Below are 23,287 nucleotides of genomic sequence, written 5' to 3' on the forward strand. Positions count from 1 at the left end.
GAAGTTGGAATAAATTCTCACTGGAGGTCTCACAAAAGCTTTCTTCCTCCGGTTTTCTCATTGTTGAAACTGAATGTAGTTGTATCCTGCAAAAAAAAAAAAAAAAAAAAGTGTAATCATCAGTAGTGAGAAACAGTTTTAAAGAAACATGGGAATAAATATACGTAGCCATTTAAAGGGTTTTAAAAAAAAAAAAAAACTGGGCCAGAGTTCTTCTCTTTAGAGTTTGCGATTTTGATACACGCAAGTGTTTCTGATTTTCTCATTCACTCAAAATACATGCTTGTCAGCTCATGCGAACTGGTGACTGAATATAGGTGTTACCGTTGAGATATTCTCCAGAATATTGCACTTTTCCGCAACTCTATCTCTTTAAAAGCATTTTTACGGAGGCAATAGGAGAGGCAGTCACTCCCAGCCTTCCCCGACCTCTCCTCTTTTAGTTCGTTTTCGTGTAGTGTTGGTTTTTGGTCACAGCAAGCGGCTCTTTCCTTTAACAAACTCCTGCAAAGTCGTTGTTCACTATCTGCTCAGCACCACACAGCAAACAAAGATAGTAACACGTTGCTGCTGAGAACTCCCATATTTTGCTCAGAAGTTGGTGAAGACATAAAAAGCGATAGACCAAGTAAATATTAGACGTTTATCATGTGGTTACAAACACAACTTCAAAAGAATGATAGTGTTGTTGTGCTATTGCTGGATATACAAATAAGTAACTGTGGCACATACACCTAAAAGACGATGTTATCAGTTTCCTATCAAAGCATCGACTATCTTGTTTCCAAAATGACAATGCAGCGCCAAAAGAAATCCAACGTGCAGCAGCAGGTAGATGTTGGTGACAGCATTGCGTCTATCTACACTAAGTCTGCTCATATGCAGGATAAAGCTCTCCACTGTGAGCCTTCAGGAGTCTTTACTTACAGGCCAGAGGACTTTACACAAACACATCATGTAAATCAAAGGATGAGGAGACAAAGGACGCTGCAATCACAATTGGTTTTGAATTGTTTTTCCTCTGTCACCATTTATCATGTGATTTTTAAATGTTCAATGTCAGCCTTCCCTTAGGAAACCGAATGAAGCTCTGCATCAATAATAAAGTGTTCCCTCAGGACCAATGCAATAATAAGGAATAACAAAACAGATTTGCTGTTGTTAGCCAAATCCTTTGTGCTCCATCAATGTGTTGAAGAAGAGATGCAAAATGTAATGTATAAACAACGAGAAACAAAATGCATATTCAGTAAAAAAAATCAGTACGTGGATTTGTGAAGTGTGTAAAATCACATCTTGACCCAGCAAACTGATTGAATGTTGTGATTCGTCTCTGCTTTAAGTGCAACACTGATAGGAATAATTAATACAGAGACTTCGGCTTTTAACTGGGTTGTAGACAACAGCTTCACAGGGACTTTAATTACTCTACCTGCTTGGATTGAACTTAATCAACAACAGTAACCATAAAGTAACACTTGCTAACTGTTTACAAATGGGCCAATTTTACTTATAGAGGGTAAACTGTGTCCTTAGATTTGAACAAAATATATTTTGCAGACTTTTATATTCTTGCTGGAGGTGCCTCAAAAAAGTCATTAAAAAGCTGAAACTATAACTCAAACCAATGCCTGAAACTATAACTCAAAGTCTAAACTATAACTCAAACTCAATGCCTCAAATTTCTTGAAATGCAGGAGCAGTCTGTTTCAGATGATGCAAACTTCATGACAAATGTAAAAACTATAAGACTGACAACTGTTTTTGTCTCACTAACTTACCACTGTAATTTTTAATTCTTTTTTTTTATGTAGGACAGCTCTACATTATCCGTTTGGCTGCACAGATACTGTCTATATTCTAATAAACTATGTGGAAAAACACATTATCTCGGAAGACTGTCGGCACCTGGTGGAAACAAAGGGACGCTCTCATCTCTGAACTGCATGTCCCTTAGAAACTCCAGACTCAAGAGAAAACGCATGGTAATAATGAAGAAATAATCCACCAGTCTCAAATGATCAGATGTTTTGAGTGTTGTTTGGGGCATTCCAGACGAAGCAGCTGCTGTATGTAAATAAAAATACGGGGTCATTCACTTGCTGATCCAGTTACTTCCTCCCACGTGTCCTTGCTTGATCTCAATCTGTATAATTTCCTGAATTTATAAGAGTTTTGAACTTGCTTTTAGCCATTTATTCACATGTAGGAGGAAAGAACAACAGTCACAGAGTGATCCAGAAAGGTTTGAGTCATAGGCTTCTGTTCACAATACACAGAGCTTACAAGTCAGTGCTGTAGAGTCAGTCATTATGCACAGATGAATCGCTAATTCTTCTTTTGCTATTGACGCCTTTTATTTTTGTTGCACCACCTGATAACAGAATGATAATAAACTCAGCAAAGCAGGTTACTTTTTTTTGTTGTTAACAGGGTGCGGTGGGATTGGGTGGAATTTCCCTTTGAGTTTCTTTCTTTTTTTTTAATCAGAAGCTTGGATTCAGTCCACAGGGTACTTCTGTGTGGCCTGGCACTTCATTGTGAGCAGGACATTAGTGAACCTATTAGCGTTATAAAGTCTCATTGTCTCTGTCAGTTGTGCTGATGTGGTCTCGTTCCAGCTCTTTGCTTGTGATGAGTACAGATGGACGGAGCTTGTTCTCTCCAGACAGGGGGAATCATAGCTCACAGTTAGGCCCCCTATACACTACAGTCATACCTCATTGAGCACTATTACAGCAAAGGAAACCAAATCATTGGCAGGGAGGAGGGGTGGCAGTAGAGGACCTCTTTTTCCCTCTTTTATCATCGTTGTCGTCGCTGGTTTTGCTCGCCGTAGCTTGAAAGATGATTTAAATCATCAAAATTATGTTCTTCCTTTTTCGATGTGACAGTACGAGAGATCAGAAAGAGGCAACCCAAGTTATGCAAACTCTGAACGCAAAGGTCTTCCTTTAAGTAGTTTGCATGAATGCTATTTCAGAACTGTAGGACAAATACGATAACCAATTTGAGCAAAAACACAAGCACTTTGAAACATTTCGCTGTGAGACACATGGCTGTTGGGGAGCACATTGACAGTTCACACACTCCCAACAGCCTGATTTTTTTTTTTTTTACTTCCTGTTTTCCTGATAAGCCCCACAATATTTATCTATTCTTTTATTGCTGCAATACATCTGCACAGTGACATTAACAGCTTGATCCATTTCTGTTTGAGTTTGCCATCTCCCTCCAGCTACAATAGACACAACAAGCTTCTGTGGTCAATATATTCTCCTCTTCAGCCCTGCGTCCTGCAATGTGTTTGCACACAGTGAGTGCTGCACAAAGTCCGTCGGCAGTTGTCAGCTTCTCTGCATTTTTTGGTGATTGGCTGGAATCTAAGCGGTGGTGACGGATTGTGATGTTGATGTATTTACCTCCTCCGTGCTGACAGGAAGCTGTTCTTACATCCTGATTGACTGGGCCTCATCACAGCAGCCAGCTTGGCTTTGTTTAACCGGGTCAGGTTGGGGAGGGTTTGCTTACTCACTCGATGAGACGTCCATGAAGATGAGAGGAAGACCTTCCCTAATCTTGGCTGACATTGGCGGCTTGGCAGGCAGAGCAGCTCACTGTTGCACTGCGAATGGCTGAAACGACGCCTCCACTGGTATAAAGTTTGCTGTACTGACAAACCGAGCGGAAGACGGTTGCTCCACACCAGCATTATTGGAATGAGACCATCCATCCAACCATCTATCCATGATACCAATTGAATAATTTTTTTTCATCTACTTTGGTTGGCTTTGATTTTCCAGATCTAAGCATGGTTGTGCTTAATAAAATTAAAACAAAGAATGACCATATGACAACATAACACTTCCCACCCATCAACTGCTACATGCACGTTAGAGCTCAAGCCTATTCCAGATAATAATAGAATAACTAAATGATGCAGACACACATGCACACACACATACAGAGTCTTCTCACTCTAATTCTATAGAGCTAATTACTACATCACCATGGTGTTGAGTTAGAAATATGTTATAGTAAATTATGCTATATTAATAGTAATCTGAGTAACTATTCTAACTGTATCCACTCTCATTACTGCATCCATTACCACAGTTCATCGTAGACTTATTAATTTTTTTAGTCATACAGAGGCTCCATCTGTGAATGAGTAGTTCCACTGGTACAGAAGCCTGATGATTTATCCTCATCACTTCCACTGTCTGTCTTCCTGCTGTTCAACTTCATTCTCCGCTTGTGTTCTGGTCAAATCTGACTGAGTTACTAATTTCCCGTTTGTAACAGTGCACTCACAAGGCTTTGTGACTTTCTGCACACATGGTATTTGGACCTGTGAGATAAGTAATGTATATTTTGGACTTTTTTTTTTTTTAACTTTGCTGAAACACACACGTCCGACGTTCTTGGCTCAGTCTGTGACAGAACAATAGCCATCAGACTGCAGGCGAACCTGCAGGTGATCTGGACCTCACATTTAAGCGTGACAGTAATCTGGAGGAAAGACACCGCAGGTTGACAGTGAGGAGTCTTGGGAGGAGGAAGTGTCAGAGGTTGAAGACGACATTGAGTACAGCAGAGTGGGAGGACACTGACGACACTGATGAAAAAGAAGATCCAGCCGACGATGTGATGTCAATTGAAAATGTTGAGATATGCAACTTTTCCTCACAGGTTCCACGTATACGCATATTTTCAACCGTAGTTTCAAAAAGTTTGATTGCGGTTACAAAAAAGTGACATTTGGAAAACATAAAAGTGACATCCTCTGTGATTCAAAGGTACAATTTATTATTATTTTTTTAATCACAGTATTGGCGACTCATAAAGTAATACCAGTATAATAATGCTTTAAAGCACTTTCACCAAACAAAATCAAGTGATATGAGCTCAGGTAAATACAGCCTGCAGGATATACACAGCAAATGTGTGAAATGTATTTATAAATTCTCAAGATAAAAAGATCTGAAGTGAAAATATAAGTATCATTGTGGATATGTAATGGGGGGGGGGGGGGGGGGGGGGGGGGGGGTCATGCGCAAAAGTGACACTGCAGTGTTAATTTATAATGCATTTCGTATTCCAAGTGGAATATATTCCCCTGAGTACAAAGATGACAGAAGTTATTTTGCTCCGATATTTAACTTAAATATACAAGACGCTTCTCTACAGCCAGATGTACCAGATTACTTTATAGAATAGCACCAAAGAAGTTGAAATCCGAGCAATTAAAGGAACGCAATCAGTGATCTATAACGTCCGTGTGTGGGAAATAGAATACACAGAGAGAGAGAGACACACAAACACACACGCGCGCGCGCGCGCCATTGCCTTGTCAGCTAACCCCCTCTAGTGCTGAGCATCCTGCCCACAGATGCGCACAGTCTCCAGCCATAGAGCCGCTTCAGCTGCTCTCCCGCTGCATCCCGTTCATTCCTCCATTCACCGTGCCCGTCTGGCAGCTGGAGACAGCGAGCCGGGAGCCGGCAGAAAGCGGCGGCACACTGTGGTGCCTCCATCGTCCTCCTCCGGTCCGGTCCTTCCGTCACGACTCCGTGCGCTTCGAGGACGCGCCACGTCGCTGTTTTTTTTTTTTAAGTCTGCGAAGCCGCGCGGTAACGGCGGCTGAAGTCCGTGGACATTTTTGCAAAGTTGTTGGGAGCTAAGCGTTTCTCGCCTTTGGTGAAAACTGAATTTCTCTGTACATTTTCTGTGACTTTCTCCTAAATCTCTTCAGTCCGTGCCAGGGCTGCTTCTCAGCAGGTGATAGGATGGAACGTCATCCGGCAGCTTTCTCCGAGCGGGATCAATTCTAAAAAAAAACACCAAAACCAAACCTTTGGATCGGGATTTCTGAAGGAATCCAGACGCGTTCTATATTACAGTTTATTTATCTCTTCTCGGGAAGAAGTATCCAGATCAGGTGGTGGTAGATGTTGCAGCAGACATGAGTTTCGGAAACAGATTTTCCCTCCTCTCACTCTTTCTGGGAATTGTCCTCACTCGGCTCAGCCTCTGCAACCAAGGTAAGACCCCTGGAGGCACCGACATCCACTCACACCTGACTTTTTGTAGCTTTTATTCTGTTCCTTCTCTCCTTTTACGCACTCCGTTTTACTTGTGCTTTTCAACTGTTTCTTTATTTCTCATTTGGCGTACAGCACTGTATTGAAATCAGTGTGTGACTGCAAATAAACATAGGACGTACTACATCCCACATCCTGTGGCATCCTCACAAACATTAAAACAGCAATAAGTTTGAGACATGATCCACTTCCCCGTATTGTTTTGATTATTATTTTCAAAGTGACTTAAAGGTTGTCAGATTTTAATATATTTTTTTTAAAGCTACTTAACTATTTTAACTCAGCCTCCCCGTTTACGAATATGATTCCACGCCATTGCTCATACCAAGCACTCTGTTTTCATAAAAGCGCACTATGACATAGCTCAGGCTGAGAAGTGAAGTTTATTAAAATAATACTGCGGTTGAATGGATCGCCTGTTTTGACTTGGGTAGATAATAAAGGGGGGGGGGGGGGGTCACTTTTCTTTTTTAGATCGGGTGCAGAAATTCTGATTTAATAAAACAGTATGCAAGACATGGGGGGGGGGGGGGTCCAAATGTCAAATGTCACGGGGGACAAACGAAAGCCGGTGTGTCATATACCGTGAACCTGCAGAGGAAAAGTCCTGCATGGAGATGTTTCCCTGCTCCAGCAGACCTGATTCATATCGATAAGTGGGCATCAAACTCATCAGAGGCTTGATCAGGAGCCATCAGGTGTGTTTGGGGGCAGGGAGACATATAAACATGCAGGGCATTGTTACTTGCGACACATTGTTAAAAAAAAAAAAAAAAAAAGGGTCCTGAACCGCCACAGATGAATTAAATCAGTGACAGCGTGTGCACGTGTGTTCAGTGCAGATTAGTGGACACTGTGAGTGGATGGGCCCGAAACACTGCGCGGGAATGAGTGATCACAGGGATCCTGCAAGCGCCCCTCGTTATGTTTGCGCACGCTGCTGCCCGCGTGCCCTTTGTTAAGCTCCACGAGTGAGTGCACGGTGGCAGGGACTGTCACTGGCTTCTGTGAGGAGGAGTGTGTGTGTGTGTGTGTGTGTTCCTTCACCCACACACACGCACATACACAGTGGCTGCATCGGTGAGGTTTAAAATAGTTTTATTGATTGTGCGTGAGCGCAGCGGGATCTGCCCCCCCAGGTTATATTTTATTGTTCTCTCTGTTCAATAAGGAGCGATGCTGCTCCCTGTTCTCCCGGACAGCTGCTACATTTCAGGCTCGCCGTGTGTTTTTCTCTGCCACAGATTGAATGATTGAACAGATGTCTGCTTTCTACTGTACTTTAGTCTTTCATATTGACTGGTCTGGGACCTCAGTGGCTCAATCGCGGTTATTGTCCACCACAGAGCGGCTCATTTTGGAGGGAAAAAATAAAACCGATGAGAAAGAAAAGTGCCTCATTAGATGTGGAGACATCTCCATTTGTTGTCTTCACGATTTTTAAATTATGATTGGATTCTTGCTGTGGATGGTGGCTCACAGCTTTAATTCTTTGATGCAGCTTGAATAGTCAATGACTGTGGCTTTCATTATTAAAGTAGCACCCTGTTTCGGTGATTTAGTCACCCCATGACCATAAACAAGAAACTTCCTTTCGTATGTTACAATACACACCATGTTAAGAGTGGTGGTCCTGGACAAAACTCAATAACATTACACAGAGGGGGTGTCGATCAGTGCTTTTGAGCAGGGACAAGCAGAACTTCAAAGATTGGGGATTTCATGGACAAAATTGGCTGGGATGTCAGCTGTTGAGAGAACAATAAAAAACAATCACCTTCCAGCTTCCTGGGATACCTCTCACAGCAACATACAGGAACCCAGCCGGGACGGCAGACAGTTATTAATATCGCCGTCCTCACTCACTGCCAAGTGAGTAAACCCGTTTCCCCCATCCAAACATCTCTCCCATTATCTTCACTTTTATTAATTTCCCCCTCTACTCAGCTGATCTGTGAAGCTGGCAGCAGCGCTGATATTTATTCTAACAAACTTTCCCAAATGTGATTTGCTACACTGATTCGTATATTCCTGGAAGAATTCTCCTCTGCCGAAGACTGCCGTTGCTGAGAATAGTGGGAGATGATGTCTCTGTTTTACACTGATGGATTAAAAACAAAAAAGACAAACGGATGACTCAAATAGAAGCATTTAGTTTTTTTTCTGGTCAAACACATCTTGCTCAAACATTGCTGGACCTTTGTAGAAAACCCACTGTTCACCCCCTCAATTATTACCAGAGGTGGAACAAGTAGATATTTTGTATATAAGTAAACATGTTGTTAATCACAAGTGAAAGTTTTATTGGGGCATTATCCAAAATGGCTCCGAACAGTTATAAAACACTCCTTTTCTAAAGTATTAGAGTTTTAGTTCTTAACATTTAAATGTTTACTGCATTATTTATAGCATCTCTTTCGCTCAGTGTACCGGTAAAAAAATGTTTTCAATGCCCATTTCTCAGATTAAAAAGTCAATAATTGAGATTGCTTTGTCGCAGTTTGCTCAGTAAATAATTGCAAATAACTTTATCTGGGAAACGAAGAACCTCATTTGCAACAAAATTCCAGGTTAAAATAAGAAATTAAATTTGACATTTGACTTATGACTGACTGCATATTGCCCTTAACTATGAGTACAACTGCATACATATAATCCTTACTGCTTGATTACAATAATGTGAGCATTTGTATTTTGGTACTTCCACCCCTCTTCAGGAACAACTGACAAATGTGTTTTTTTGCTGTTTGCATTGATTTCTATTGAAGGTGGATTAAAGCTTTTAGCCTGCGATTCCCGCACGTCACCGATATCACTATTATCAGATGGAGGAGATATTCACCAGTGGCTTGTTGTCAGGGAAAATCAATCCGCTAACAAATCCCGAACAGCCACGAAAAATGTTAACTCTGCACCTTTGAATCCAAAGCCCCTGTGTTAGTGTAACATTTAGGCGAGAGGAGTCATTATGCTGGCGAACTAATGTGTTGACTCAAATTCATTCCGTATTAGGTCTGTTTAAGGCAGCCAGTACGATGTCCACTCAGGAGATTAGTACAAGTAGAGAGATGTTTGTCTGTGACATGGAGATTTATCCATCTCAGATATTTAATTGTGCTCCATGTGAGTATTAAGTGGAGAACATGCCGCTATTTGTAATAAAGGGTCTTGCCACAAAGTTCTCCGGAGAGATTGAAATGGCTCCAGGCGGCAGACTGTTAATTTTGTCGGGGCTTGGCCTCCTCGGAAGTATTCCTGTGTGATCGTTGACTCGTACTCTGTGTGAGAATTATGCCCACCTGGTGCACGGCACTTCATATTTTATCCCTGATGAAAATAACTCTTTTTTTTTTTTTCTTTCCCAGTCATGAATTATCTAGCAAATATAACTCAGTGAATGCTGTTGAATGTTTAAATCCGCTGTGGTCAGACTTACTTTCCTTTGGATTCGGTTTGACCTTCACCGCAGATCGATGCACGCTCAGTTTGACGGTGGAAGACTGTTCTCAAGGTTTTCTGCCCAAAGTGAAAAGTTTCTGTCTTCGCTGAACTGAAATTTGAGTTGGAAGAGATCTTATTCGTCTGCAGTATTGTGACACCAAGCCTCCTCCAGACGTCCTGCTGTATTCTGTTAGTGGCGTTTCAGTCTTTGCGCGTGAAAACTGGCTTTGAACACGACAATTCTGCGAGTAAATAGCTTGTTGACATTGAGTAGTTAACATGAAAAAAAACCTTGTTATTCAATGGATTGTTCTGGTAGCAATAAATATCCCAGGCAGTAAACTAAATCTGTATGTGCTTGTGTTGTTTGTGATTAACCTTTTAGATTGAAAAAAAAAAAGAATTACAGTATGTTATCAATATTTTGAAGGCCAAACTAAACAAGATATAAAAGCAGAAGGCTAAATTGTTCATAAACTCTGATTGTGCTTTTCTCCACGAGCGAGGTAATCTAATGCTTATCTCATTCAACAGTGCCATGGAGCTCTGCAGGCAGACTCTAATCACTGATGTCAGCGCACTCTTGTGGATTGAATAATAGCGGGAAAATGCCTGTTGTGACAATACTCGTTGAACCGACTGAAACGCGGCCAACGGTGCAGCTTGGTATCCGACCTAGCTTGAACCTACTGGCGTTAATTCCCTCCGCTAATCTGCCGTTCCAACACACTTACAGTTATTATCAGATCTAATCAACCACATTCAGAGATTTGCGCTGCAGCCGTTTATTATGGTGTCGAGTGTTTGATGTTGGTGAAGTGCAGAGAAGTGGCTGTCATGCCTGTCAGGTTGCTTCTGTTATGGATAGTTTTCCATTTCACACCAAATCATCTCGTCATCTGTGCAGCACATTGCACTTTGTTTACACTACTAAATGACAACCGTGAAAAAAGAAAAGGAAAAAAAAAGAAGAAACTTGGCGAAGCCAACTGTCACAAGTTAAGGCTAATCAACTGTTCTTTTTTGCCTTTTGAAAGTAGGAATATGAAATATAATTCTATTTTTTATTTTTTGACCAGAATGATTATATGGGATGTTTACAAATTAAGAATATGTTTTAGCAATAATTGGAAAGGTTGAATAATTCTTTGGTTTTTGAACTACAAAACATAATTCATTTAGCATAGCAGACACCCTTTGAATTACTAAGAATCCACTTCTTTAACGCATTCATGGTCACACTTTTCACGCATATAACAATGCTGCTTGTATTCCACTGATTTCACAGCAGCTTTCTTTAGGTACTTGAATTTGTCGATGGTTCCTTTCTCCTCACGAAAAATGTCTCCTTTTTGTTGCTTTGCATTTACAGTCAGTGATGTTCATACTTGTCAACAGCCAGTATCACTGAATTCCCACACTGCCCCCACTTGTAATTTACATGAAGTAACACTCGAACAGGCAGTTTTGGGTGTGTTGCTAGAGCTGCAGCTATTTCGGGGTGTTTGTGTGGCCTGTGAAAGCTGTAGGCCAGACAAGAGATGTCATCATTCTACTGGAGCTCCATATATTTATGAGTTGGCCAGCTCATGTTCTATTTATATCTTACCACTGGAAGTCCCAAAGGACCCTCAGCTCCAGGCAGGGTCTGTGGGTGCCTTGCTGGAAGATAACTCTATACAGAATGGTTCAGAGTTGGTGAGAAACACAAAGCGAGGATAGATGGGCTCGATAGAAAAACTACATGCAGGATTTTATTTTATTTTTTTGTATCTACACTGGAAAGTATGTTCACAAGTGCGGCCACACATCCATTCCACTGCCGTCATCTGACAATGTCACTATAGTTTTTCTCGTAAACCATCCATTTATTATTGTTGTTTTGAAGAAATAAAAAGTTAAAGTGGCAGTGTATGCGGCAGGTTGCAGTAACACAAAGCAAAGCTTTTAAATTTGAGGTTTCTTCCCCGAGCTCTGCTGCTTGCGTAGGGTCACACCTGTAACTGTTAGATTGTCACCTGAAAACACTGGCAGCAGAGGTGTTTCATTTCCAAGCATTTATTTTCTGCCTCTAAACATACAATCTCACTGGTGTCGCACCTTATTTTGCAGCGGAGTTCACTAAGAGAAACAGGTGAACCTTTAAAACTCTTCTATTGAGATTGAACCATTTTGTCTGCTGGGTTTCATTGTGGGAACGCTTATTCCTTTTCCACCCATCAGTGCAGCATTATCAGCGGAATCCGTTGACTCTGCCTCCCACGGTATTGTACATCAGCTGTTCTTTATATATGGTGAAGCGAGGTGTGAATTAGCTCGCTGCAGAGAGCTGCACAGCCAACTCTCAGCAATTAGGCCGTTCTCCAGGAGCAGTGCTGCTCACCTACCCACAGTAGCCTAATGGTGTCCATTAACACCGGTGGCAGTGCCAGCTCGTCCTCCCCCGCCCCCCCAGCCTGGCACTGACTCGGACATGGCACAGACCCGGCACTGGTAGGCAGAGAAAGGCATACAGCGATTCTGGAGCACATCCAAAAGCAGCCAATAGAGGAAATATTAAACTAAGCTCGCAGTGCAGAGAGGATGGGACTGGAAGATGAAAGGATCAGCATGAAGTCTCTCCTTGCTGCGCTGGACAGGATTGTCAATCAATAGAATAATCCGCCGCATTTCTATATAAATCAATGTCCATTTTCTGCACTTAATCTCAGATGTCTGTAGCACAACAGGAGTCATGAAGCACTTTGCTTTTGCTGTTGTAGAAAGCAAATTTTCTCATCCTTAATCATAAAGTACGTTAATAGATGTACTTTAGGCTTTAATAATGGGATCATCTGAAAATCAGACCGACTCGGTTTCTGACGCCACCCAAAAGGTGCCCCCCCCCCCTTCTTTCATCTCTGTAGTTAATTATTTTACCATCTTGTTGCAAATGTAATTTTTTATTTTTTTTGTTTGCTTTTATTTCCTTGGGAAGAAACTGGCAGCACAGTGAATGCCATTGTGTCTATAGTAATTTCTCATTTGAGGATTCTTGTTTGATTATGACAATTGTGTACATCATTTTACTGTCAAAACTGTAATTGAAGATATCTATTTTGTGACAAGTTCTAACAAAAGTTAAACAGATATTGGATGTGGAATAATATTGCTGATATATGTAATGAGAAATCTCCAGTGAGATTGAAAGTGAGTGATGCCATTTGTGCTATGGAGAATGAGTTTTAATGTGAAATGCTCATTTAGATTGAGGCATATACACACTTTATTACCAGTCTTGCTGAGAAATGTTAAAAGCACTTGTCAGCACTTCATATGTAAAAGAAACAAATACGTCTTTGATGATTGTTTTCCATATTCAGTGTCTTGCTGTACATTTTGTCTGACTTAATGATATGTGGTTGTCAAAGTGTGTTGTGGGCCTCCATTCCCACAGAGACTCAGAGGAGCAAAAGTCTGAGGTTCATGGTTCTGCAATTTGAGAGCAACTCATCAATCATCAAACTTGGGGAAATTCTGTTTGCATTAAAACACATATTTTGAAAATTAAATCCTGTGTATTAAAAGTGTTATCTGCTCCATAAGTGTAACAGTTATAGCAGCTCCCCAGGCTTACACAATGTTACTAATTAAAAGCTTTTAATTGGAGCACTAGACAGAGATGATGCTTTTTATTGATGATGGATCGAAACAGCTGTTATTTATATATTATATTGTATAATGTGAAAAACTTCTGGCATTGAACCAAAAACTACTACTTTACCTTGTGCAGTTTGAACAACCTTTGCTTTCCTCGATATACGCTATTCATTGAATTCATACATCGGATATCGAAGGGTATTTCAATACTGTAAAGGTAGTGCAAATAAATATTATTATTATTATTATTATGCTCCATTTACACATAATGACAAATGTTGGAAGTTAACAAATGGACCAAAATAACATTGATTTAGCATTTTTAGCATAAAAAGTCTCGAAATGTTACATATTTCTTACCTTTTTTTATCAACAAGTTATTGAGGACCACTAAAAACCCTTTATTGGGGGACTTGTTAGTGGAAAAAGTACTATGACCTGGTAAAAGCCTTACGTGTCTGTTTGAAAAGTTGCTCTCTCTTCATATGTACAACGCTTTGCTTGAACATTCTTCATTGTTTTCAATTATAATAATTTAATCAGGCGAACTGACTCGAAGCAAGAAATAAACAATTTGTAACAATTTAATTATGTGTTGTATGACTGCCATCATCACACAATTATTAGTTTGGAAGAAGTGAGAGAAAAGTGCACAAGATACCATATATGGTCACTTTCCCGATAAAGTGTTCAGCTGTATTTTATTGCCAGTTTTTTATATTGACTCTCGGTTCTCGTGTAACTTATCCTGTGGGGTTTCCTCTCGGTGCTGTGCTGCGATGTGCCCATTCAGCTTGATACTAAACAGATGCTACAATATGTCACAGGGATGTGCACCGTTTAGATTCTCTTTGAGGTGAGAGGAAGCTGAAGGGCATTTAAGTTAGGTATAACACACATGCAATAGTGAGCAGATGCTAGGACAACTTCTGCTGGCAGGCTCCATTAAATGTCTCCTGCCTCATGACAAAGAAACAGATTAAAGTGTTCCCTCGTTGTCACCGCTGCGCAAATATACCGATTTCACTTTTGTAATGTGCTAATGATCACAATCACAATATCATAGCGATGAAACTGTTTCTTTTGATGCACATTTGGCTGTAATAACTATCCCAGAGTAATGGCGTTAATGGAGATTTATTCAGGCAAAGATGTCACTGATAGTGATGTGTGTTGGTTTAATGAGCCCCCCAAGGACCACTTAGAGAGCTCGGAGTGGACATTCATGACTGACTGACGCTTAAAATTCAGTCCTCATTCGAATGGAAAATACGCTATGATTTGTCAGAAATCTGTGTCAGTATCGATCGTGGATGAACTACACTCGGGCAATAAAGATGTGTGCCAATGGATCTTCAAAGAAAAAGTTTGACACTTTTAACAATGACTCATCGCGCGAGACCGACATGGTTAGTTTTAAATTATACCTCTTGAGTGTAATGTTACCTTTCTGCCAGCAACCGTTTTCACTTTTTTTTTCCCGCCCTCTCCACCTACGCCATGATGCAACACACTTAATTAGGACATACTGTATCTGTATTGTCAAATGCACTCTGTTTTTAGCACATTTGACAAAGTGACTGGAGGGGCTCCATCTAATATTTCTTTTTTTTACACTTAACAGGACATCTGTCGGTCTACTGTCTGTGCCCTAATCTCATCACTAGTGTGGGCAGTGTTTGAAAGTAGTGTATAAGAGTGGATACGCTGACATATGTTGTTGTGGTGGCATCACACTGAGGCTGATTTCAGGGAGTTGTACCTGCTCTGTTTCACTGTAAATCACTTGGCACTGGGAGAACTGCTTTCCTCCTGAATTATTAAACATACTGTCCTTGAGAGCAAGACAAAATATTGACAAGAATAGCAATCTCTTCAACATTGAAATAGCTTATTTTTAACGCTACTTGAAGGTTATGCTCAAATGAATGATGGGATTTTATCGCAACAAGATAGATGTCACCGTATATCAAAGCAACGCTTTAATTTACATGGAACCAAGCCTGCATCTTGATTGAAACTTTATGCAATGAATCACATATTTCCAAGGCACTGAGTGGGTTGATGACAAATAGATCAGCGTTTTTATCTCACACAAAGTCTCCGTCATGGCCGTAGAAGAGCATATTGTTGTTAGATTGAGGTAAAGCCGAAGATGGCAGAGGAAGGAATGAACTGTTGACAGCAATCTGACCACAATCCATCAGTCCACAAATTGCATCGCAAGTGGCAAAAATGCTGCTCCCACTGTATGTGCCGCCATGCTCATAAATATTCCTCCAAGAAACACATTTTTGTTAATATGAGAAATGTCTAGATGAGCATGTTTATGAATGATATTTCAATTTGCAGTGTGAAAATAGGGCCGCCCCTGCCTTGTCAGATTGCTAATGGTTGTATTTTCTCCCAATGTTTCCCCATTTTAGTTGTGCTGTTGGATACGACATCTGTGCTTGGGGAGCTCGGATGGAAGACATATCCTATAAATGGGGTAAGGAAGGCAACCCTGCTATCGATTATTACCTTCAGTTTTAACTCCCGATTGTTTTGTCAAAATCTGTGGCCTTTGATCCATTAATGAGATGGGTTACATTGACATTAAGGGGTATCACCAATCACATATTCCCATTTGTTTCTTGTTCTGTTCACTTCATTCCCCATCAATTCCTGGCTTACTGTTTGGCGGTGTTTTCTACTTGTTAATGTTTTTTTAGAATTGGAATTTAAGCGTCATCTTACTACCCCCCCATGTAAGTTTTTTCACCCTCAGGAGAACTTGAAAGAGCTCTGTTAAACATTGCGCTCGCTTACAAGACACGCAATGACTGCCTCTTTTGTACGTTTTTCAGTATTTTTGTCCGTCAGCTATCCAGAAGGGATCATCTCATTTTGTTCTGGCAGTAAGTGCTTCTGGCTCCATGGCACTTTATTGTCTGTCTGAAAATCAGAACTTTGAAAACAGTAGCAAGTGCCGAACAGAAGGCATATTGGCATCATAAAATATGGATGTGCTGACAACAAACTGTAAGGTCTTTAGATCAAAACGTGCGTGTTGCATCAAAAGCATCCCGTCTTTCTACTGTCAGAAAAGCCCCCGAAACACAGATTTGAAATATATTCTCATGCAGTACGCGTTGGAGGTGGACTGATTATAAATCCACCACTGACTTTAGTCTTATGTCCATTAAATTTGACACATGCCAGCTCATGACACTCTGAGATTTTCAGAACTCGTCCAATGAACTATCCAATGGACAATATTCAGTTAATGGCTCTTGATATGTTCTTTTTTTTTCAAAGGTTTGTAATTATTGTGCTGCTAAACTTTAACTCTAGAAAGTTGGAGCTTAGCTGGTTGTATATTTACAACAAAGTATGAAGGCAACAGATTAGAAAACCAAACCTTCAGATATAGCTTGAAGTTTCATTACTCATGTAGCAAAGTAATTTCTTTGTACCATCTATACATCTCTTATCTGCCTTTATCCAGAGTAAGGTGGTATGGACATAAAGCTAATCTTAACGAACACTGGACAGAGAGCCGTGGACCAACTGGGGAGGTACCCAGTCATATCTGTCTTATTTAAAACAAACATAGATAATCAAGCATGTTTACAGCTGCACTCAATGCACCACGCCTGTCTTTGTTAGATTCCTATCTGTATATATATTTAGATACATGCTTTTCTTTTTAAACCCAGTATTGTAGGAGGCACAATATGCAGTGGTAAGCGCTGTCACACCACAGCAACAATGTTCCTGGTACAAACCTAATTCTGATTGCATGTTCTCTTTGTGACTGTGTGGGGATTACTGGGGCTACTTCCATTATTCAAAGGTTGGAGGGATATTAGTATCCCATGGATGTTACACCTGTGATGAACTGGCCTGAATCAAGTGGAGAAAAGATTCCTGCAATCTGTCTTGTTTTGGTACAGATAGGCTCCTCTGACCCCTGTGTTGATAAAGCTGGTAAACCAATTTACTTGAATTGACAACAAAATCGTCTTTATTTCTATACTGTATTTCCTTGATGGAGACTAATTCCAGAGAAATCTAATTATTCGATCTATTCAAATGTTTTACATTCCATCCGTTCAATTTCAATAGCTGCCTTTTAAGCTGAAGCCTACATTAGTAAAAGGAAAATGAACAATTTTACTGAACTAGGTGGTCAATATTCAAATTATAAATATATATTTAGATGTTATTATTTTCATATATTTTAAGCATCGTATTGCATTAGAAGGTAAAAACAAAAAGCCTTTTGTGCTATCTTGACTTTCAATGATCTTAAGCTTGGAGGACTCCAAAGTTCTCCCCTACAACCTTCTCTTTCTCTCTATCTCTCCTTGCATGGCTCCTGGGCCCCATATCGGGGTTATGGAGGTGATTACATCATGTAGGTCGTGGTGACAGCCGCCCACAGCGTTAAAAAAGAGGAAGGAGGGAGGCTACTGCCTCCATGATTAAGCTGTCAGTCCTCCCCCCTCCTCACTCATCCTCTATCCTCCGATTTACCATTAATATTTAAGGCGTCGAGGTGAGAAGGCCTGAGGGAAGGTGTGAAGATCTGGGGAGGTAAAATTGTTTAAATCCTCCTCACTACCTGGCAGCCCGCAAGAGCAAGTCAATCTCCACCATATTAGACACAGCCCGGTATCAGGCCAATACAGCAGCACACCATGTAGCTGCCTATCAGAGTCACACAGTGGTCCAAGTTCTGGATATAACCTGCTGTCAGTCAGCCCTGGCCACTGCTCATCTTAAAATAATTTCATATGCAGTAACTGCTCCAGAATGATTACCTGATGATGGGTTTTTTGGGAATAGAGCTGTCGTATGATATAAAATTGAAGGTGAAGTAGAGGGGCATATTTATGGAGGAGTTTTTTATCAAATGCTTGTAAATACTTCCTGTAACAAGAAGATGGTGGGTGGCTGTGCACTGTGGTGGTGTGCAGGCTTTTTATTGTGGTGTCAGAAGTATTTTATACAGTTTGATTAACGATCATCAAAAAAATGACATTAAGTTCATTAACGGATAACAGTCACTTGGGTTCAGTTGTGGGATGGCGTCTGTCTGTGGTGAGTCAACATGTTTTCACTCTGATCATTCAGGTTTTCTTTTATACTATAAGTTCCTAATTCCAAAAACATACAAGGTAGGTTAATTGTTTATAGGTGTATACAAGTGTACCTCTGGTGGACCAATGAGGTGTCTAGGGTGCTCCGTTATCGTTTTCCCAATGTCAGCTCGCAGTGGATTCAGACCCTTGTGAGCAGGTTTAGAAGATGTTAGGACATTTGGCCAACAATGAAAGTGCTCCAGACAAAAAGCCCCAAAACTTCCAAAGGTGAGGTTTTCAGGCACATATAGGAGTGAAAACGAGATCATGCCTTTTTACTGATTCCCTGGCGGGTTTACACACAGATTTGTTCCTGATGGACATCAGAGATTATGATATCTTTCAGAAGCTCGAGTCGGAGTTCATTGCATGCAAATTGTGAGCAATTTGGCTGCAAAGGGGTTTTAAAGTACCCTCATTGAATCCCTGAGCCACTACAACTATCTGACTGCATTATTGAGTGGAGCTGATCGTACCTCCATCCAATTCTTTTTTTTTTTTGGGGCATGTCTTTATAGGCAACAAGAACAGCTGGCGGGGGTCTTGGTTTTGACAAGATTGGCAGAAATCAGATTGACAGACAGAATAAATGTTTTAATGGTGGTGTGATTGCGCTGAATTGTTTATCTTACCTCAGCAGCATTAGCATAATTGTGCCATTTAGAACATGCTAGTAATTAAGTGAGTGAAACATTATATATAAACAAGTGGAATTTTAAATACTGGCACTACTTGTAAAGACAGTGAATACTGCTGCCATCAGCCGGAGACAGTAGTTGTGATCCTTTAAATGTGTTAAAGGTGTTCTAATACATTATGCTTCAACAGATAGTTAAAAGCGTTCACTTTCAAATACACTGTGTTATTATGTATAGCTTACAAATGTTTCCCTAATCGCTGGTTTTGAGCATTAGTGGATCAGAGGTTAGAGAAGTGTGTGTGAGCTTGTGTTTAGAGGTCCGCAGGTTAAAAATCCCATTGCCGACAGGGGCCCGCCTTTGATCGCTGAGCCAGCCCCTTGGCCTGCAGCAGCCCACTGCCCCTCGTATGTGCAGTTAAGATTAGCTATTAATAGAATGGATTAAATGCAAGTAAATAATTTTTGCTCTAGAAAAATCCTAGTAGTACCTGGCTCCATAATCGATCACCTTTCCTTTGCAATTTAGACATTCATATCATATTTAATGGTGAACATAGTTTTTTATTTTTTTGTTTTGTTTTGTTTTGTTTTGTTTTGTTTTGTTCTGCCAGCATCCTGAAGGGACTGTGGGTGGGAAGGGTATGGTAATTGGGTGGACGGATCAATCAGTTAAACCTAAGAATGTGACCTGTGACATGTATCTGCCCCCACTGGGGATGATTGTTGGAAACTGTTATTAAAAAGATTTGAAAAGAAAGATAGTTTGAACTGTGTTGGATAAAAAAATTTTACATTTTTTTTAGCACTCATTGTTTTTGCATGTTTTATTCCTCAAAATTCCAAATTACGACAATATAAAAGACATGCCTGAAAAAGTACCCCTTCCAAGTTGACATGAAGAGGGCGCTAGAGGATATTCTACTTGTGCCTTCTTCTCTTAGTTTGTCCTTCCAAAAATTCTACAGTTATTATTTTTTTATGTCAAAAAGAGCTCATAAACAAGTGTCGCCACTTCCCTTTGCATTTACGTGTTCATTCTTAGATATTTGATGGAGGCACTGGTTATAGTTGAATGTTACACTTAAATTGTAGCTGTTGCGAGTTCATCAGCTATGCCTGACTATAAAATCTTCACATGGCCACGCTTGTGTGTGATTATCACAGTTGTCTGGGAATACTTTTAATTAAAATCAAAATTACAGGGAAACTCTGAGACACTTGAGCTACTTAATTGTGGTTGGTTTCCACTCATCCCTAGATTGCATCCCCCTGTTGGTCCACATCCAAAGCATCTACAGCAGCATTGGACAGCTGTGAACAGATGTTTATTCGCTGCAAACATGAACATGCGTGTTGCTCATGCAAAGCCTCCAGTACCAAGGTGCCCTTTGATTATTTTATACCTCTTCTACTCAGAAAGTAAATCGACCTGTTTCAGCCACCCCGCAAGGGAAAACCATCCAAGGAGGATTGTTATGTTTGTTAATGACTTGAATGTTGGTATATCCTCTGGGTTACAAAACACAATCACCCTCAAAGGTTTTTCTCATTAGATTTGAGCATATTGAACCCAAATTGATCAGTGTCATGTCTTTCAAGGATGTTGCCTCTGCAAACTTTATTTTTTCCTGCATAATTTAATAAATATGTGCATTTGAAAATATAAAAGGCCCATGGGTCAGTGGAGACCAAATTTTGGGAGATTTCCATGTGGCAGAGATGTGTCTCTATTCCCTGTGTTTCTCTCCGCATGCTCTGAAATGCTGAATAGTGATGAAGAACAGGGTGTCACAAGGGTAAATGAGAGAGAAAGCGGGAGAAAGAGAGCAGAGAAGGGGAAGAGGGTTGATTTGGCGTCTGCATGCAGCCACAATAAGCTCTGCTCAGAATGGGCAGACACCGTGCTGAAATATGCATGAGTCATTTCCCAGTCGTGGTGCACGCTTGTTTCCATGCGTGTATGTTTGTGCATGTTTGTGTGTGTGTGTGTGTGTGTGGGGGGGGGGGGGGGGGGGGGGGGGCTGATTGGCACAGCTCATTTATTAAATTACAAGAAACAGCTTCAAGGGATTAAGAATGCATAATGTTGCCCTTTGTTTCTACTCATTTAAATTAAGATGCTAACTGAGAAAAATGTTTGAACACAAAGAATCATAGTTGTCCATCATCAAAGGGAGCGAGTAATCCTATTTTTTGTAATCTATTCTCAAGGGTCCCAAGGATCTACGAAGTCATATCTACTGGGGCCGAATAAACAGTGTTATGTTAGTGAGGAGCAGAGAGCTGGCACATTGTTTTACTGCTGCAGGAACACTGCTCAGTCAAATATTAAGCTATTTGACCTCATTTCCACGCGAGCTTTAAGCTCAGAGTGAGACATTTATGTCTGTATGCACTCATGTTTTGGGGGATATAAATCTGTTTACACAGTCACATTTTGTAATGGGTGCAAAAACCAAGTTGTGACAAAACCATAATTTGAAGTGCATTTATTTCAACCTTTTCAACAGCTACTGATGACAGCTCCAGGATTTGGCAGTTGTCTCTCTGTTGGACATGTGACAGTGTCCACATGACTTAGGCTGAATCATGCTTATGTTGTCTCCAATGAGCCATACCAGCATATCTTTTTCCCAAGAGGTGGATTGAGGTTTGTTCATCTAGGATTATTCACACCTAATCATGGATAGGTGAAAGAAGTATGTACCTAATAAACAGCAACCTAACCAGACTGACACTGTTGGTTATTATAATCATCTTATCAGTGATGGTTTGCTCAGTGCTGGGACTTTATGAAAACGATATAGTGAGGATAGTAATAGATTGATAGTGCCTATAGTCTCAGATTGATAACGACTGTCATACTATGCCTGTGGAAGGGTATTAATGCAGTGTTTCAGTGCATTGTGTGTCAATAGAATGAACAGTACGATTTTAAACACATTTAGGTCATTACACTTTGAGCTGAAAAAAACAAATTGTCTTGGAAGATCAAGCACTTAAGAAAGATAATGTTAGATAGGATGAGTTTGTCATTTTGAAATATAAGACCTTCAGTGTTTCTCTTTGAAGGCTCAAAGTTCAAGTGCTGATTGTTTTCCTCCAATCTGAGATCCTTAAAAATCTCAAATGTCTGCCTCTTCTATTATACATGTGTGGATGTTAAATGACTGTAGAAAGCTTTGCAAGAGACGTTCCTTCCCACTGCAACATGATGTGACACAGTAAAAAGTTTCTACAAAGATTTTGTTTTATCGTTTTCCCACAACAATTGACCTAAAGGCATTGGCGTGTCAGTTCAGTAAAGGTTTTTTTGGGGAAAAAGAGGATTGCCATCAGATTTCGGGTTCGACTTTGCAGGATGTTGGAGCGGATGGCAGGGGAAAAGACAATCGAGAAGAGAAAGGAGACAAAGAAAAATGGTCATCGGGGATGATTAGATATAACGTATAATGAGTAAAATGACTAACACATTAAAGTGCTTGCACACTCATGAATACACTTGTACACCCTTTCAAGCCTCTTTACTTCCCCACATTCCTAATCCTTAATCTTTTTTATTGCAATATTTAACCGCAGTAATTGATTGCAACTGTGCGACCCAAGGCTTATCTCAAAGCACTGCCTCCATCCCTAATACTATTAGCCTTGAGAGCGCGCCTGAACAACAGAGAGAAGACGAGAGAGGAAATTCTGTATGTCAGTGTCCTTCATAGCTCCGACAAACTTCTCTAAGGCGTGCTGCTGAGTGATGGCCGGCAGCTCTGCAAGTAGGGAAAAAAAATAAAAAAGGGAATAATCCAGAATCACTCCACTTCTCCCCATGGAAGCTCTCATATAAAAAAGGTATGATGATTTAGCACACCAGTGTTCGTCTCAGGGACCTCTGCCATAACCGGGCTTAAGCAGTGCTGGGGGATTCCTTAATTGGCTTGTTTCTTGTCAGGGACACGCTGAGGCCAATATCTAATGCGCTCCCACTCGGCATCTCGCTGACAGCAGAACATATCCTGACAGCTTTTTGGGCTAACCCTCACCGTGTGAGGAATACAGCGAAGTTGAGTTAGTGGAAGAGAGGGAGCAGGCGGGAAGGACAGAATAGATGCAAATGGAAAACAGAGAAGGGGGGGGAAGAGTGAGGAGATTATTAGTGCCGAGCTGAACACAGGAGCTGCATACATGAATGCAGGAAGTAGTCGGAACTGAGAAAAGAAAATGGATTGTGTGGTTGCTCTTGGAGAGGTATTTTAGACACTCATGTCCTTTTGAACAATGAAAAGCTGTTAAATGCTCCCAAATACACACAGGTCAAGAATTCAGTCAAAATAATGAAG

At 40.6% G+C, this 23,287-nt stretch overlaps 1 protein-coding gene across 2 annotated transcripts in view; it reads left to right on the plus strand.

Moving 5' to 3' along the window:
- Positions 1-5,400: 5,400 nt before the first annotated feature.
- epha6 (eph receptor A6) overlaps positions 5,401-23,287 on the plus strand; it is a gene marked incomplete at its 3' end in the record, with an annotated part of 170,410 nt that continues 152,523 nt past the window's right edge. For both annotated transcript variants that reach the window (XM_080478240.1, XM_080478241.1), the window contains exons 1-2: positions 5,401-6,044; positions 15,611-15,675. In XM_080478240.1, coding sequence (XP_080334366.1) covers positions 5,966-6,044; positions 15,611-15,675 — 144 coding nt within the window. In that variant the 5' untranslated portion in view covers positions 5,401-5,965. The remainder of the gene's footprint in view (positions 6,045-15,610; positions 15,676-23,287) is intronic.

The sequence above is a fragment of the Lipophrys pholis genome (genome assembly GCF_963383615.2).
Source record: "Lipophrys pholis genome assembly, chromosome: 13".
NCBI classification, from domain to species: Eukaryota; Metazoa; Chordata; class Actinopteri; order Blenniiformes; family Blenniidae; genus Lipophrys; species Lipophrys pholis.